Source organism: Hesperophylax consimilis, chromosome 12 (genome assembly GCF_061612785.1).
Source record: "Hesperophylax consimilis isolate HC1 chromosome 12, BYU_Hcon_1.0, whole genome shotgun sequence".
Lineage (NCBI taxonomy): Eukaryota > Metazoa > Arthropoda > Insecta > Trichoptera > Limnephilidae > Hesperophylax > Hesperophylax consimilis.
In genome coordinates, this window is record NC_142847.1 from 22824806 (window position 1) to 22843786 (window position 18981).

The 18981-nt window shown below is 33.8% G+C and overlaps 1 protein-coding gene across 2 annotated transcripts in view; it reads right to left on the minus strand.

Annotated features, from left to right (window-relative positions):
* Positions 1-595: 595 nt before the first annotated feature.
* LOC149419329 (uncharacterized) overlaps positions 596-18981 on the minus strand; it is a 122070-nt gene continuing 103684 nt past the window's right edge. Inside the window, exons 3-7 of one of the 2 annotated variants that reach the window (XM_089638224.1) lie at positions 11044-11149; positions 9994-10136; positions 7840-7937; positions 4775-4940; positions 596-2370 (exon numbers count right to left, since the gene is read on the minus strand). In XM_089638224.1, coding sequence (XP_089494350.1) covers positions 2267-2370; positions 4775-4940; positions 7840-7937; positions 9994-10136; positions 11044-11149 — 617 coding nt within the window. In that variant the 3' untranslated portion in view covers positions 596-2266. Of the gene's footprint in view, positions 2371-4774; positions 4941-6483; positions 6650-7839; positions 7938-9993; positions 10137-11043; positions 11150-18981 lie in introns of both variants that reach the window. The other variant, XM_089638223.1, reaches the window with a different exon arrangement.

Consider the following 18981-nt stretch of genomic DNA (forward strand, 5'->3'; position numbering starts at 1 on the left):
TTTTATATGATTTTCTTTCCATTATTTTCAATCAAATGAGATACATTTTTACATTACAGCATGATTGAATTCCCGTGTTATTCAGAAAACAATGAAACATGTAAGATAATTAAAGAAGTATGGTAACTGTATCAACACACAAGTAATGCAAATGTTTGCGATAACAGCTTCTAACATTTTATTTTCGAGAAACTTCAGTAGTTGAAATGTAACTAGTCCTAACGAGTATATAACCTAACCTAACTATTTATTTATATAAATTATTTTTTAAACATGTCAAACATTCTTCTTCTTTCGACCCTCTGTTGTAGAAAACCTATGTAATTTAGCACAAACTTTATAAAAACATTAAGGATGGGTTGTTTCAAAGAATTTGAACAATTCATCAAATTTCAAAGTTAATTTTCAGGTTCTGGAAAGTACTGTTTTTATTTCAGTTTTGTGAAGCAACTTATAATATTTCAAATTAAAATAATACCATTAAAATAAACAACAAATTAATAAAAAATAATTTTGCTTTAATTCTACGATCTATGGCGCAACTTTACCTATATCCAAATTCCAAAACTCAATTTTCTCCATTCATTTTGTCCATACTGACATAATAACAGAACTTGAATAGAACTTTCACAGAGCCTGAAAATAACTTTGAAAATTGTTCAAATTCTGTGAAACAACCCGTCCTAAGTATCATAAGTTTAAAATATTATTTTTAATCATTAATTTATTATCTATTTGACGGCAAAAATCCCAAATAAAAATATTCATCGAAGATGAACGATTCAACCCAGTCATCAAAATTTATAACATTTTGAAACTTTATTTCCTAACAGATGTTTTTTTTTTTGCAAAAAGCACGTTTTTTTTAAATACATAACTGCTAAAATGTTCAAAATTGTATTTTTGATATATTTTGTGTTTTAAGTGTTCAATCTCATATGTTCTGATATGGAAAGATTGAGATGACACTTAATTAAGTTTTAAAGGCATTTCTTATCACAGATTTGACATTTCAAAAATAAAAATACCAACCTATTAATGTGCGAAAAGCCTCGGAGTTTTTTTAAATTTGTGAACTAAAACTATGTGTCGGTCAATAATTTTACCGAAAACACTAATAATAATGCAGTAAAATTCAATGAAAATTTAAAGAGAACCAATTTCTATAAATATTTTTAATCTCATCCGTAAATAGCTGAGGCGCAGTCTTTGTCAGAGAAATTCAAATTAAAATAATACCATTAAAATAAACAACAAATTGACAGAAAAATAATTTTGCTTTAATTCTACGATCTATGGCGCAACTTTACCTATATCCAAATTCCAAAACTCAATTTTCTCCATTCATTTTGATAATCAACCCCACACATCACTAGCGTGCTCAAATTCAACAAGGAATAATAAAATAGAAATAAAATTTAACTTTTCAACATTCTACAATACTTGATTCATTCTCTCCCTAATTGGCTCAGTCTCTTGAATTAAGGTCCATCAATAAAACATTCATACAAATAAAATACTTTCAAATTGATCAGTACAGAAAGGCTAAATACAGATTGTCATACGCCGCAAGAGCCGGCAAGTCTACGATGAATCCTTCCTGTGGTATCCTGGCAGACCTCATATCAGCAGGATGATACATCCTCGTTAAAGTGCCTGATGGTCTGATTACCGGATTCGACTTGAAATTATCATAAATTTGTCTCGTGCCGTACAATCTTTCGTCCGCATTGTACGGCCGCAAGATGTAGTTAGGATTCTCCGAAGAATGTCTGCGATAATTTTTAGACCTCTCTTGCGTGGTACTTGCTGGAGTTTCGTAACCGCATTCCGTGTGGCGATTAGTGGCTGGTGAAAGAGTTCCATCCCTTTTGGCAGTCTGCGGCTTAGCAATGTGAGACTTGCCGGAAATGGACGGGACGCTTTGCGATTTCGACAAGAAACTTCCAGATATATAATTGTTACACATGGATGGATTCTCTTCGATCATGGAAAGGTTACATTTAGCATTGGAGATGTATTTTGAAGATCTGTACAATGAACTTGACATAGAAGGCTCGTCTCTTTGCGGTACTCTAAAGATAATTCTATGCGACTCATCGTTAGAACGAGAATCGGTGTTATTGTAATGGTTGTGAGGGAATGTTTGATAGCTAGCTAAGGAGTTGGAAAGTGATGAATTTGATGATGCGGAGAGCACGGCGTGTTCCGGACGGGTGCAGTGCGGTGGCGGATGGTGTGTGTCGGGGTTGAGTTGCGCCGAGTCTCAGTAGTTGTAGGGCCCGTACTGGGAGCCGTGATAGTAGGGGCCGGGGGGGTAGTGCTGCGGTGGGTAGCCTGCATAGGCGTATTGCTGCTTCTGGGGGTACACTGGATGGACAAACAAACATATTAAAAATAAGCAAACAGAGGTTAAATGCATACTACTGTTGATAATTCTTTTATTTAAAAATCTTGTTCTGAAAAAGGATTAAGTCAGAACTGAGTATCAAACACGATCCGTTCAATTGCTAGCCGAGGCTATGACCACCTATTTTTTTAAATAAGGTTTATTTACACAGATAAAAAAAATTGAAAATGAAAACTTATAATATGCATACTTTTGCATGTATCTTACTTTTTAGTACTATTTTTTTTTTTTAATCAGTTAAATTTTTATTTTGGTTTCTAAATGTATTATTATTTTGTTTATTAAATATCATTTTTATTTTTGTTTACACATTTATTATTCTTGTTATTACCTATATTATAATGCAATCTATATATGATATATTATGATGATACGGGCATGAGCCTAGTATGGTGGTAGTCAAGAGAATAGAAATAAATTGTAGTGTAAAATTTATATGAAATAATAAAAATAAACCAAAATGAAATAATTGTTGACTCCAGGATTGAAACTGTGAATCTGGCTTTCTTTTTCTACTTATAATAAATTTGGTGTTCCTTTCCAAGGGTGTTCTTATTATTTCCAGAAGCGATGAAATGTTGAAAAGGGAAAACAAGTGTTGGTAAAGCTCGATAAAAAATAATTATATTAGAGAAGAGATTTTTATAAATCAATACCAAATTTAAATAGAGATATTTTTCAATGTGGAAGACCCACACCATTGCAAGGAAATTGTGCTAGCTATGTGTTTTCTGAATGAATGAACCAAAAAATATATCTCAATGACTTGACTAGATAATTGGCAAATAAACTTAAATTAATTTTGTATTGACATAATATTTTCCCAAATAATATATTTATACAACCACAACATGCCCCACTACATAAACATTTTTTTAATAACAAACAGAAACATCAATTAACAATTATCGTGATTAATTCTTCAGGTTATTATGTGTTGCGTGTTGCCCTTTCTCCTTCTGCCGTGATGGATACTGAAACACTGTCCGAAACGTTAGCTAAATAAGGAGGAAGCACAACACGGCTTAACCCCTCCGACTTTTCGCGAACTTGAAGCTAAGATGTCTTAAACGAAATGTCAATTTCACGAAAACGTTGTGTTATTACCGCCTCACAATCAAAGCTCTATAAATGAAACATTACTGAACGGAGCCGAATAGTAAAAACTGTTTTAGAAAGGTTACAAAATAGGCTTTCAAATTGTTGTATCATAAATAAATATTAACATTTGTAAATATTTAAATTTAGAATGGAAACATGAAAATATTGTAAAAATGACTCACCTGTAATGTTTTATGTAAAAACGATACTAAAATCACGGATAATGTAAAAAAAAACACTTATTTCATCGTACAAATGTACAATAAACAATTTTGTCACTTCACTTTTTGACCATTTCATACAAAATATATTTTTAAAAAAATAATTAAACTTGCGAGGCGGGTCGGCACGTCAAACGGCTTTCTTGGCGTCGTTTTACGATTTGGCGGGTAAAATTTGCTTCCACTGAGTAGGTCTTTTTACGGGTTTCTATGGATAACTTTGAATAGAGATGTGAAGCTTCATTCAATACGAATATTCTACTTTTTGTTTTAGGGATGTCACTAGAAGAATAACGGAGTTATGACGATTTTTGTGGAAACACACGCGTTGACGTGTAAACACGCTTATTGTACTTGACTGCTATCGTTATTTTATCGTGTATATCTGCTTACGTTGCTGACCGGTTAATAACCCAAAAGTTAATCGTGAAAATACTTTTGGCCGTGAAAATCTCAAATTATGTCAATTAACCAATTTATAAAATGTAATATTACTACCATCTGCTTAAAGTAACCAACAACCAAGTTTATGTATGATCCGTGAATGGATCAAAAGATATTGATGTTTTTAAGAAATTTTTAACTGTTTACTGCAATAAGTGTATTACTTACTTTGCAGAAAGAAGCTATTCCCTAAATAGATTATTTGATTTTTACAAGAATCACATCAATTATTGTTGCAATAACTAAACTATTCCAGATAATGATTAATAAGTAAGGATAAAATTAATAATTATATATTTTTGCTCAGCGTGGGATAATTTCATTCCACAGATTGTTTGAAACTGGGTTATTATGAAATTAGTCAAGTCTTAGCTACTTGCGGCAAAACCTGAACGATTCTGCAAAGCAAAGTTCAATTGTTATCTTTTAATTTAACAGAAATTGCTAGAAAGACTCAATGGCTACCTACATTTGCGTCAAGTTTAGTGTAAACTGGAAAATCATAAAAATATGACTTGTAACAAACAATACCCAAACTGCATCTATCAAAAAAAGTAACGTGTTGTTGGCATCTTTGAGCAGTGGCAGTTAGACCTACCGGGCATGAGGTATTGCATGTTTAGCGCTTCTTCCTTCTCGCGCTCGCCCCTCAGACAAATGGCAGCCGACGAGAACAAGATGGCGGAGATCAGGCTCAGGCCGACACCGCACCAAGCCACCACATAGGACCAGTCGTACCAGACGCGGCTGTTATTGCGTAGCACCTGTTGTTGTTATGGTTGCCATTCCACGTTCCACAGTAGCGTGATCCATATTATTGTCACCAATGCCATGCATATTCGTGCCATTTGCCACAACCGTGACATACGACGCGTTATGAATCCCAAGTCATATTATGATGGTCATGATAAGTCACATTTGTGTCATTTGACACATTATATATGCCAAATCATATTATGATGGTCATGATATGTCAAATTTTTGTAATATAGACACGTTTTATATCCCAAGTCATAGTATGATGGTCATGATATGTCACATTTGTGTAATGTAACACATTATGTAGGTACCCATGTACAATAGTTATATGCGACATTCATGTTAAATGACACATTATATATCCCAAGTCATATTATGATGGTCATGATATGTCACATTTGTGTAATATAACACATTATGTATCCACGTCATATGGTGTGACATTCATGTCGTGACATATTTCATATTCAATGGTCATGGTGTTAGTTGATTCATATTATGATGGTTATCGTTTCAAGATGATTATTATATTGGTCCATGATTAATATACAAGCAAAATTTACAACGCGCATTTTTTGTCCATTTTTCGGTTTTGTTGTTGTGAATATTTGTGTATATGAAGAGTATGCAGAACAGATAGATTACATGAAAAGAAGAGAAAAGCATTTGTTAGTAAAATATATCAACGTTTGTTAAATTTAAATACATTATTTCCATTGCTATTGTTTTATAAAATTAAATTACAGTAAGATAATAATATGATAGTTGAGAAAGACATTTATATCGCTTTCTGCAATGTGTATAGAAAAGAGTTTTGCGTAATATGTATATTTTCATTATAATAATTAATATAAAATTGCATGGGTGTGTTTTTTGAAAGGATACAAATGTTTGACTCAACCCAAAGCATTTGGCCATTTTATATATTTGTATATCATGTTTTATTCTGCATCCCTTTACCACAGTTTTGTTTATATCAAAGTTATAATAATTTGGTCATAACATAATATGACAGTATATTAATATGATCCGATACCTTAGCCTGGTAACCGCAGTATTCATAAATGGTTAATAATTATTATAAGCAAATATATTTTTTTAAAAGCCAAATGCCTTATCAATACAAAATTTAGGAAAGCGGTTGAATTTCACTTTATAATGTGAACATCAAGCACTTCCCTACTGATATACTGAAACACGATAAAGCATTGTTACAGAAAACATAGAAAGACTTTTTTAGGTATCACATTGGTGACAAAAGCAACTTTAATGTAAAAGAGGTGTTACAATGGATCTCTCAGCGGTAGGACTACACCATTTTTTTTCAAAAGAGCTTCTGATTTTGTGAGTATGTTACATTAGTATATGCTTTCTATATTTTCCATATCATTGCTTAAAAGACATGGTTACAATGAGCATTATATTACAGCATTGTCTGCACCAACCCGACGAGATTCCAAAGCAGGCCACTATGCATTAACAGAACCGCCCTAAATCCTTTTAGAAGAAGAAATGTCCATATTATTAATTTCCGGTGTGCTGCCTAACCTGGCATGATGTACTGCACATTGCTGGCCTGTTCCTTGCGCTTCTCCTTGCTCAGACAAGCCGAGGCCGAGAAAAACATGACAGCGCTGATGAAGTAAACGGCAACGCTCATCCATGCCAGAATATAAGACCAGTCGTACCAAATAGTGGCATTATCTTGGAGAACCTGTATTTATTTCATATTTTAGTGGGTTCTTTATTTAAACAGAATGCTTTCAAATAAAATTTTGTAACCTTTCAGATTTTAGTGGGTTTTTATTTAAATGGAATTTATTCCATATTTCGCTGTGTTCTTTACTTGAATAGAATGATTTCAAATAAAATTTCACATTTTGTTGGTTCTTTATTTGAATATAATGCTTTCAAATATAATTTAAATAAATATGTATGTGAATTAAATAGTATTAGCTCTGTTTATGGGCAACATTTTGTCATGAGCCCTCTCTGTAATAGAATCATAAGTTTTTTAAATTTAGAATACTATTATTAGGCCTACATAAAAAATTGCTGCATTTTCTGTGCACAGTGTGTATACATAATAATTCATAAGTAAAATTAAATTTGAGAATCCACAAATAAAGAATTGACGTGACATTCTATTTTGCTGTTGAAAATAATCAATTACATACAATGAAAACTCAGATTGCATACGTTGCGTGATATGGGTAGCAATGTCAATATTTTTGACTTTAAAATAATAATAATTCAACAAGTCAATAATCATACAGTAAAACATAGATAATAATCACATATTAGAAATATTAAAGCCATCCAAAGTTCGTTTATTTTAATTTATATTATTATAACCACGATTCTTTGTTTTTAACTTTTGGCACTATGTACTTACAAATAAATATTATATATTAAATTGTGTGGAATATAAATGCAAAGACAGAAAATTTCACTAACATTGTGTAAAATGTTTTATTAGCCGTTTGTTCAAGATGAAAAATTTCAATATGACTGTTTAAAACAGTTCATAGCTGAATACATATTATGACTTTTGAATACATATTTTTAACACCTAAAGTCTTTAGTTTCTTAAAAACATAATCAATTGAAGTTGACAAGACCATAAAAACTAGTTTGAAATTAAAAATTAAAACAAGGGTCCTGGGTTCGAGTCCCAGATGTGACCGTTTCCTTTTCTGATTTTTCTGTTTCAGATTTTCGTTTAGAAATCACTAATATTGTCTTCAATATTTAAATATTACAATTTGAGGTTTTACTCAATAAAGTTATTCCGAAAAATAAATAGTTTGAAATTGCTGTATTTGCTTTTAAAAGCCCTCAATTTTCCTGCAAAAATTAAATGAGTGTGTTATTTATTGGTTTTATTAATAATGGCGGACTTACGTTATTCCACTGTTGGTAGTATTCCTCTCCAACGATCTTGTCTTTTTCGTAATATTCGACTCCGTGCCATAATGCCATGGCTCCGGCAGCCAGTAAACCTACAGAAAACAATTATTATCACACATAAATATAAAAATTTGTGCTGTTTGAGAGTAAAATGTGGAAATTTAACCCATAGGTGAATTCCCTACTGTCGCTGCCTCAAATATGTGGAAATTTTGCTGGCAAAAGCATCTATAGGTGATTCAGATATCCGAGCCGTCGCTGCCACAAGAACGCTTTATTTCTCTCACAGTATCTTGACTCTCCATAGAGATGGGGCAAAACTCAAGCTTAACCCAATCGCTGTCGAGCTTATTTTAATTACTAAGATTATAAAACTAAATTTTATGTAGACTTATTAGTTTATCTGACCTTTGTTATTACAGGCTTGGCAGCGACTGGGTTAATTTAATAAAGTGGAACCATTACACAAAATACTTTGTTTTTCAATAACTGAATTAAATAACTTTTAAACCTTTGAGTCCTCAATTATTGATTCTGGTTGAAGCAAAAAAAAAGATTTAAACTTCTGAAAAGTATTTTAAAATATTAAGTTCTTTTACCATTATTAGTACGAACCAAGAAACTACTCGATATGGACAGAAACTCGATAAGGGAACTGGTAGGACTACTAACGGGACACTGCCATCTCAGGAGACACATGCAGATATTGGGAGTGGAAAATACCAATAGATGCAGGAAAAGAGGAAATAAAGAGGACGAAGAGACTCCAATTCACCTATGGTGCCAATATCCTGCCCTGGTGGGAACTAGGTTCAGATACCTGGGAAGACATACAGTAGAACCAGAAGACATAGCCACATACCCAATAACAACCCTGGTGAACTTTATTAAAGGGACTGGGTTGTTGTTAAAGGATTGATGTAAAATGGTAGATAGCACAATGGGCCTATGGCCTAAGTGCTCACGGGAACTACGTGTACACTGTCTTATTTATTTATTTATTTATTATCGGATAATTTGTATAGCGCCGCTTTTGTGAGATATCACCTCAGGGGCGCTTTACAGTTGATGCAGGTATTACAGAAAATATAAATATTACAAAAATAGAGTGAAGTTAAGTTAAGTAAAATGAAGTAAAGGAACAGGTGACACGAAGATAGAAGATGGAGACTCTGCAGCAAGAATCCCAGGTGGTGAAGAAACTGGTCCAGCTGCTGCAGCGAAAGAGTCCACCGCGTCCACCAACAGTGCCAGCACGAGGTTCGTCATCCGTCCAGGTATGTGTCTGCTGCTAATAAAGCGCTGACACACTATCCTCTCACAGATACCAGACCTTGGCAGCACCGCTGTGACGTTCTACGAAGATAGAAGATGGAGACTCTACAGCAAGAATCCTAAGTGGTGAAGGAACTGGACCAGCTGCTGCAGTAAGAGAGTCCACCGCGTCCAACAACAGCGTCCAGGTATGTATCTGCAGCTAATAAAGCGCTGACACCTCACATAGATAAGAGACCCTGGCAGCACCGCTGTGACGTTTGTCAAGTCCATCATTTATCTCCATGTAATCCTGTTCCTGGTAATTGTTGAAGTGGTGCATTCTGTCCGCAATAAAAAGACGGTTGGGTAATAAATTGCCCTGGACTTAGTAAAAAACTTGCCAGTGTCCAAGCTTGCCCAGTTTCCGAGAATTTTGTTGAAAACATCTGGAGTGCATTTACCGGTCGCCGTTCGTTTCGAAAGTCCGATATTTTTGAGCAAATTTCAGAATATTCACTTTAAAACACTGCACTCAAATCACATATTATAAAGTTCTAATAATTATTAAGTTTATTTTTATTTAAGTTCAAATGTTGATGGATTGATTTTAAAAATAATTTCAAAGGGATGTTGCCTCATTTCCCTTGAAAATACTAAAAAAACACAAAGCGGTTGGAGGAAGCGTTAAGACGCGTCCTGCTGCCACGAAGGGCGCTACAATAAGACTACAATGTCAACGCTTTTGAATAAAAAAATAAATAAAATGAGTGATGCAGAGTTAATTTGAATTAACGTTAGGTTTCAAAGGGTAAACAGTTGGCTAGTAACTTATTCATGATATAGTTTTTTTTTTTTCCAAATATGCAATAATGTTTAACAGGCCCAACTTACATGTGACTAGCATCAGTATAGCGGTGGCGGTGACGTTCCCAGGACTTCTCTTCCAGCATCCCACCACTCCGGTCCAGAAGGCCACAAACACGGCGAAGAAGGCCACTATAAACATGGCCACAGTGGAGCGGGCCATGTGTAATCTGGAAGAGTTGTTCAAATCAATTATCTTATGCGGTTTATAGTTGAATATGGAGATTTTAAATGGACATGACTTGAATTTAATTCCAGTACTCTATAGTAGTTTACTGTGGTTGCTTTTACGTGTGGATAATTAACGAGAAAAATAAATAGAGGTCATTCACAAATCTGGGCTAGGGATGTCCACCCTGAAATATTCCCTGACCTAATTATATATTCCCCGAAGTCAGGAATTTATTTTTAAGAAAGTTATTCTGAATGTAATTTTTTTTTTTTTTAGAAAATGTATTAGTTATGATGAAGTTATATGAGCTTTCAACGTGTACTTGGGCAAAACGTATACAATTGTGTCTCATAATGTCACACGAGACACAATTCATAGTTGGAATGGCAGTGCTGCAGTACCACTACGCCATTCATTGTATGTGCCTTGATATCTCGAGCTTTACGGCCGGGTGCCCTATGTCAACATTTTGTCGTCTTACATCTTCGGTACTATTTGGTACTATCCAAAAATTTTAAAAGTTCTTTCCTCGGCATTCTCTAAGCTCTAATTAATATAACAAATTGTAAATAACATGAAATTTCGTTGTAGGAGACAACCTCATGGGATTTCACAATTTAGATGAAAATTTCTCCAATTTTCACCGTTTCGTGAATATTCCCGGGAATTTTTAATTGTGTAAAGGGCTTTCTACAATCTTAGATCCAATGGATTCCCGTGCTTCTCTGCTTTAATTTAATTTCATTTTCAATTTAATTTTTAATTTTTTTGATCTCTCTTATTTATTTTACTATATATAAATACTATCTGTACTTATATCCTCTATGGGATGTGTGGGATTGCACTAACCTCCCCACATCCTGGAACAAAGAATTTATTTATTATTTATTTATTTATTTACTAACCTGGCCATGGCATCTTCGGAGAGTCCCTTGGTCACATTGTTTTCGTCAGGAATGAAGTAGTCCACATTATTGCAGTGGGTTTCCACCGGAGACAGGTATGTCACTACTGCAAAGAAACAAACAAAATCAATTAATATAGATCGATTTTTAAAAAAAAACTCTCTAATTTCATCAGCAAACTTAAGTAGCAGCAAAAACTCTCGAACGGTGAGTTCAGGCGTCATGTAATATTTACAGCTATTTTAAGCTCGCAACACACTTCCATCACGAGCTTTGGAGCTGCTTTTTTAAGAAGCCGCCACACTTTTTGGTACGTAGATACTTTTGAATAAGAAAAAAGAGCTAGGCAAAATGCCATGATTTTTCGTTTGGAATTCCGAGATTGCCGTTTAAGGTAGATACCTACTTCACAGTGATTAACCTATTAAACCGTTTCCCCGAACCGGTTTGTAAATTGGGCCGAATTTGCATGAAATCCGTCACGTTTCGGATCCTACACTTTACCTTTACACGGCGCGGACGACCTTCACGCGGGAATTTACACAAAGCGGAGATTCGGACAAGATACCAAATGATAGTTGCTCCTTTGACCAATCACGTTGGCATCTTGAGATGGTTGCTTTAGTTGGAGTTTATATTTGATGTAAACTTTTTGAAATAACGAATAGAAAATAGCATGTTCTACAAAATTACATGTTTTAATTAGATGGATTTTCATTTAAACCTGGGTTAAATTTTGAATTCACAAACATGTAAAAAGCGTCTATCCCACAAAATTATAGGTAGGTGCGTATTCTGACAAGACAATAATTTTTCGAAATCTGCAACAGGATACAAACGTACTATTATAGATGAATGTGAAAGGAATATCTATAGATATTACGAAATAATCGTGTAACCCATTACTTACGACATTTAACATCAATTACGTATTATTATAACTTTTCTAATTACTATTTTCGCCATCCGTTTTTACCGGAAATAGATATATTAGTTCAGTCCTTACATAGAATTTTGATGTATAATTTTTGCCTTTTCACGTTGCTTTTACTATGAGTTTCCGGGCAACCGAAACGCGAGCCGAGCCTCGAATTATGGGAAAGGAACGAAGCAACATCAAATTAATGACGCAAAACGCCGCTGGCGGTTGCTTCGTTCCTTTCCCATAATTCGAGGCTTGTATCGCGTTTCAGTTCGCAAATATACACGCAGCATAAGATTGGGTTACACGTTACACCGTTGTTAAATCCTGACATTCGTAACTCTCTCGTTTTAGGACTTAAAACAAACAAAGATCAAATAATTCCTTAATTAAGCGCAATATCCACCGTGAACGAAGCTAAGCTAGTACTAACTTAGATGACTCTTTTTCATACTTTCGATACCACCACGAGCTAAGCTAAACTAAGTCAGTACTAGCTTAGCTCGATCCCGGTGGATATTGCTCTTTAATCTAGCAAAACCGACTAGTAAAAAAACAACAAGATTTTGAAGGGGGCAATGGGTGGCGGATGCACAACTCACAGATTTGTTGTTTGACCGAAATAGCACTCGCAATAATTTCATCTAACCACCAACCCAAATGATCGCTAAATATATTCTGAACTCGTTTTAATTTCCCAGTAGCCTAAGACACCACAGATAACGTGACCATATTCCAGCAGCATGTGGATTGAATTCAATTCAACAGTTTGTAACAATATGCATTGATGAATATTGAATATTCCCAGGCCTTTCACGCGGCCGGCGCGGTTTCATATCGAAATTCCTTTCGGCACTAGCGGTACAGTTCGCGAATTCCGAATCGAATGTTACCCAATACAATGTACAATACCAATACACGGCAGAAAATTTACTTTGTACTCAGTTGTGACTTGTTATTAGCTCCTTGGAAATCAGTTGTTACTTATACAGGGCTGGATTGAGCAATTTTTCAAAAAGATTTCGAAAGATGAAGCGGTCAACACGTTGGTGTAACCCAAAAAAAATTCACTGGGATTGTATATCTAATTTAAAAAAAAAATCTTTATCAAAAAAGACTGTTTTATTTGGATACCTCTGGGTTTTTTTTAATTCAATGTCTTTATTATTTAATTAAGATCTGTGTCTAATTTATTTGATTTATATAAATACGAAATGTTTATCTTATTCAAATGTCAAACAAAACCTTTTTGAAGAATCTTTTTTTATTTTTCCAATTACAGGTGCTGTTATTTTTTTTTCAATTTGCACTTTTCAAAATTTGATCAAATACCACAATATGTAATAGGTATTACCTACGTAGGTGTGCATTTTTTATGCAATTTTTCTTGTGAACCCATTGTGGAACCTGATATACATAGTTGCACCATACGGCGCATAGTTTAATCTGACATTGTGTAAATCTACATGTTGCAACCTTCCCTTTATGTCCTAGGCTCGTGGATAATTAATTTGTTAGAGCCTAATCCAGTTCTGTATTTACCTGTTACAACCCGCATTCCAATGTAACGTTACAGCTGGCATTTGAATTTAAAAGTAACAGTTTGACATTGGCTGCATATTAATGCATGATGTTATTTGGGTATTTCGAACAACGGTGTCGGTAATAGGTGTGCTACTAATAATTGTGTGTAATTGAGGTGTGTTGAGATTATTGATGCGTCAAATTACCACCGAAGTATTGTATAATCTATCTAGGTTGGGTTTAGGTTCTTCGCTACATTTTGTCATAAGTTTCTAATTTCGTATTCGGCTTGGCGAGCGAAGTGAACAAAATATGATCCAAGGATATCTGTGTGCAAAACAGAAAGATTATTTTGGAAGCCCTATTGTTCCAAGATCGATAGCTTTGAACACTTGGACGTCCACAAGCCTTATCCTTCTTTGGCAGCAACACATTTCGGAGACGTTTACTTGTTTTTTTTTCTGGCTCTGAATGTCACAAGTACGTATCTACAATCTACACTGTTCATATGGTTTATTACATCGCTTCTTGTGCTCATCATGATTACGATTGCTCCCATTAACCGGCAACCAATCAATCAATCAAAGCAAAATCGTAACAGTAATATTTATATTACCCTTAACAAAAAAAGAAACGTTATATCGTTCAAAAACGTCCCCGTTGGACATGTTTATTTGAATATTCAACATTCTTCTTTGGTATACATATATACATATAACAGGGTTAAACGATTATTCCTGCATTCCAAAAACACAAGGTTTTTTTTCCATTCATCCTTCTAACCATCGTCTAAAGTGTTTTCAATGGTCGCCAACATTTGAATGGTTTCACGGTAGGTTTTTCTACTCCCAATCTGAACAAAGCATTTTTCTTTTCATGCCAAGGGTCGGTAAGTAGATACTTCATTCTTATGTCATAGAAACATATCTTAAGTACCTGCCTACTCACCAATTTATCAACAATTTGTAATACCTCCTGAAGCGTAATTTTCACTCGCATGAAATTCCAAATTGGCGTTTATCTATGCAATCTTTCGCAAGAAAAGCGGATGGATTTCACCGCGGGAATTCAGCCATCGCCCCGGGCAAGACTCGTGAGGGATCGCCGGCAAATATGGCAGATGGCAGTCACAGTCTGATCGCAAAGCCAATGGCGGCTGTTGGCGAGGAATGATAGGAATGTTTTAAAAACTAGAAAACGTAGATTTTGCGAGAGTCAGTAATGAGAATGGAGAAAACCTGGGAACTGGGCGTTGCGTCATTTCATGGAAATGTTGGTACCTATTTATTATTTTTTAATGAATTTATCACTGTAAAAGGTGTCCAAGTGTTAAATTAGCAGGTGTTTGTTTGTAGACATGTATAGGAAAAGTGGCGTAACCCGAAAATGTCGACCTGGTATAAACGCGTTTAAAATAAGATATGAGGACGTGTCCTGGTAGGTAATTAAAAAAGATATGGTGAAAATACTAATGAAATATTTATTATTGGTCGATTAGTACCTACTTTTATTACTATCACAGATCCGTGAAAAATCACGGAATATTATAATTATAGTATTTGTGAATTTTACTGCATTTAAAAAACTAAAATTGTCAATTTTCTTATAATATGTATTTTTTGTTGCCAAATTAAAGAGATCTAATAAATATAATAATCAGTAATGGAGGATAAAATATTAACTGCAAAATTGTGCAATACGCAGGCTTTTTAATGTATTGTCCTCTGCGTCGAAAATCATATTTTCTCTAAGCTTAAACTTTATGAGAAAAACGTGTTAATCTGAATTGACCTGCCAGGTAAATCTGTAAAACATTTAAATAAAATAATTACACATATCAAATAATTTTTATACCTTCTTGATCGCTTGTTTTAATATTATTTATATTTTGAAAATTTAAAGTTCATTGAACATGAATAATTTTACGCATTACGCAAGAATGAAAAATTAGTATGTTTAATTATCACGCACCTTGTGTTCGATGAAACATTTTATTTTAAACTCCTATCAATCTCGGTTCGGATGTTTTTTTGTGGGTTACACAACTTCTGCGCTGACCACCTGAATTACCTACCAACACCCGTTTCTGCAAAAAAAAAATGCTTGCATGCAAGTGTTATAGTGAAAGACATGCCGTGGAAAGATCACTTCGATTGAATGCTATGTATGTTTCACGAAAAGAGAAAACAGGAAGAACATTTTTTTATAAATTATTTATGGACACACTGATTTATATACACTTAATTTGCCTGACCAGTAAAACATATTAATAAACGAAACACGATAACTTTGGTATAGATAACATATCATTTTAATTATAGACCGGCACAATCTTGAAGGTAGGTACTTACTCAGGATGGGTTGTTTCATAGAATTTGAACAGTTCATCAAATTTCATGCCCGGGTTCTGTGAATGTACTATTCAAGTTCTGTTATTATAACATTATACTCCAGTTAATTGAAAAAAGTTAAATAATAACAGAACTTTCACTGAACTTGAAGAGAACTTTCACAGAACTTGAAAAGGACTTTCACAGCACTTGAATATTAACTTTTAAATTAGAAGAATTGTTCAAATTTCTGAAACAACCCGTCCTTAATAAATAAAGCTATTTATTCAAAGTTACAGTGTTTCATTTAATAATGTTTCTATGCAATATTTCCAAATACTAACTCGCACATACAAAATATCATCAGTTTATTTTTTTCTTATTAGTACTTACTACTTACGTTGATTGCGTAAATTTTTTTTTTTTTCTAAATTATAAACTTCTTAATTTCTCTTAAACTCTATACCTACTCCTTATTATCTGTCATATTGTATACTTTATATGTATATTTCTTTCAATTTCTTCTATATTTCATATTTAATTCTTTTAATGTACTTTGTATACAGGGTGTATCGGCACGCACCCGACAAACTTTAACCAGCTATTATAGCTTTAATCAGCTATAATTCCTTAGAATAGCTGGTTAAAGTTTGTCGGGTACAAGTTTCTTTGGCACATTTGGAGTAAAAAATGTTATGTGCCTAGCTTGGTGGCCCAAACATTCTTAACAAAGAAAAAATACTAATGTTGCTTTAAATTTAAGCGACATTTACATAATTGGAACTGATTGTTCAGATAAGCTAACATACCTATTATCGTAAAATCATTTTATTTTTTATCAATTAGTAGATAATTTTATGTTTGAAATGTGTATTTTGTTTGTTTAATTTTTGACGGATTTCGTGATTTTTCAAGTTAAAATCTCAAAATGTTAATTTCTGATTGTCTCTCTAATTTTTCAACACAAAAAATATATTTATGGTAAATTGACAATATTTGTTTTAGAAAGGCAATATGATCTTCAGACAAATATTTTATAAATACTTCAGGTTTCACGAACCATACAATTATAATAACCCGTGATTTTTCACGGGATTCACTAGATATGCGCATTTTATGTAAACGTGATACTTTTATTTATAAAAAAATAGGTTCTATTGGCAATCAGTGAAATGTTTCTGAGATCATTCCAAGACAAGACACTTTTTCCATGACATTTCTATAGACATTGCCTCGTATTACCGCATTAGGCCAGTATGAAGAAAAAAAAAACAATTGGCTAATGAACTTTCTACAATTGAAGTAACACGGTGCACGGTGTGGCGGTGTGGCATAATGTCTTGTCGCGTGCGTCTGTGAATCTGTCATGCGATGCATTGTGGACGAGGAACAGAACCAACCGTGCGACGTGATTACACAGCGCAAAATTAAACTAAATCATATATTATTACATGTGTACCAATGGCGTTGCGACAAACTCACGAACCGGGCTAGCCTGTGGACTACCCCCATCTGATAAAACATTTTCGTATCGGTTCAGTTAAAAAGACCACTGCGCCACAGTTTTTTTTTTGTAATGTGGGACTTCACAAGAGTGCCCGTATTGGATACCAGTACTAGTATCCAGTACTACTATTGTATTTCTACCCAGTTGGGCAGCGTTTTGAGGCGGGCTAAAGGTGGGGCTGCTGGAAGGGATTTTTAAACGCCCGGATTTAAGGCTCCGTAGTAAGCGTTGAATAAGAAGATGGTTTGAAAGGAAGATATGTAATTGCAAATGTCAGAGGGAGTGCTCTATTAATAAAAAAACGATTATAATTGCGCGTAAGTATTTAATAAAGTAAGACGTATTTAAAATAGAGCAAATATCTAAAGTAGCCTTTAAAGAAACACTGTGATTTTTTAGATACCTTAACATGTTAAATAACAGATGTGTTTTTTTTTATAATTTTCGGAGGATAATTGGCGATTTTTTTTCTATTGATGAAAATTCATATTTATACTTTTTCAACTCGGCAAATCTATAGAGATTATCTTTAAAAAATAACATATTTTTTAAAGTTTAATAAAATTAAATCGTTGTAAATATATTTTCAAAATATGTTATAAATCTGTAGAGATTCGGAATACGGGGTCTTAACGAGGGAGGAAAAATGAATGCGGTAACTAATGCTTTATTAGGTAAAGCCTGGAACAGATCTCTCGTTAGTGAATTCGTGTAATACCTGCACCAAAAATTACAAAAAGATATACAAATAAACACAAAAAACATAAAAAATTATGGAAATCAAATTTATTTGGTGTAGGTATCATATCTTTCAGGTCCTATATTATACTCCAAAGACTGTCGTAATCTCGCAAAGGGTGAAATCAGGTACCCTACTTACTGTAAATCTTATTTCAACGAACATTTAAAACATACCTATAATAGGTATTACAGCAAATAATCGCCAGTGGCGCTCAGGTCCACCGGAGAACCTTCATCAGTGATCGGAGTATACCAGTTTTTTTTAATATTCCTATCAACTAGACATAAAATGATGTAATGGTGTCACAAGGCATTTGTATTCTAAACAATCCCACGATTGCAATTGCTCTTCTGACGATGGAATAAACAATGACAGCAGATTAGTGGCAGAAGCAATGATAAACTAAGACGAGAAATTGTCGTAGGTACTTACTTTTAATTAAAATATGTTACGTCTATGAAAACCTTGATTAACATACTAAATAATACAATTAGATATGATAATGGAATTGAATTATAACGAAAAAAACAAGCAGGTAGGTGTAATTAAGTCATATATTTTGTGCGCAGTTGGGCAATCTTGTAATTGTCGCCCCACATCTAGCTAAACAATTTTGTATTTTTTGACACAAAGGTACAGATAATGGTTATGGCTAATATGCTTGGGCCTAGAATCGGTGGTTAGCGAAGACAGTTAAGGCGATGCCATACGTAGTAATTCAAAATCATGTGTTTTTGGTTTGAAAATTTGGTCGCCTAGAAATGTTTCAGAGGCTTTAATTAAATACTGCGAGTAGAATACATCTTGACCTTTGAAATAATCGAGTATTTTTTTATTTAAGTCTTTTTATACGCAAAGAAAAAAAATAATGTAAAGGCCTCTGAAAACTGCTTTAAAGTTCAAAATCTCCTAC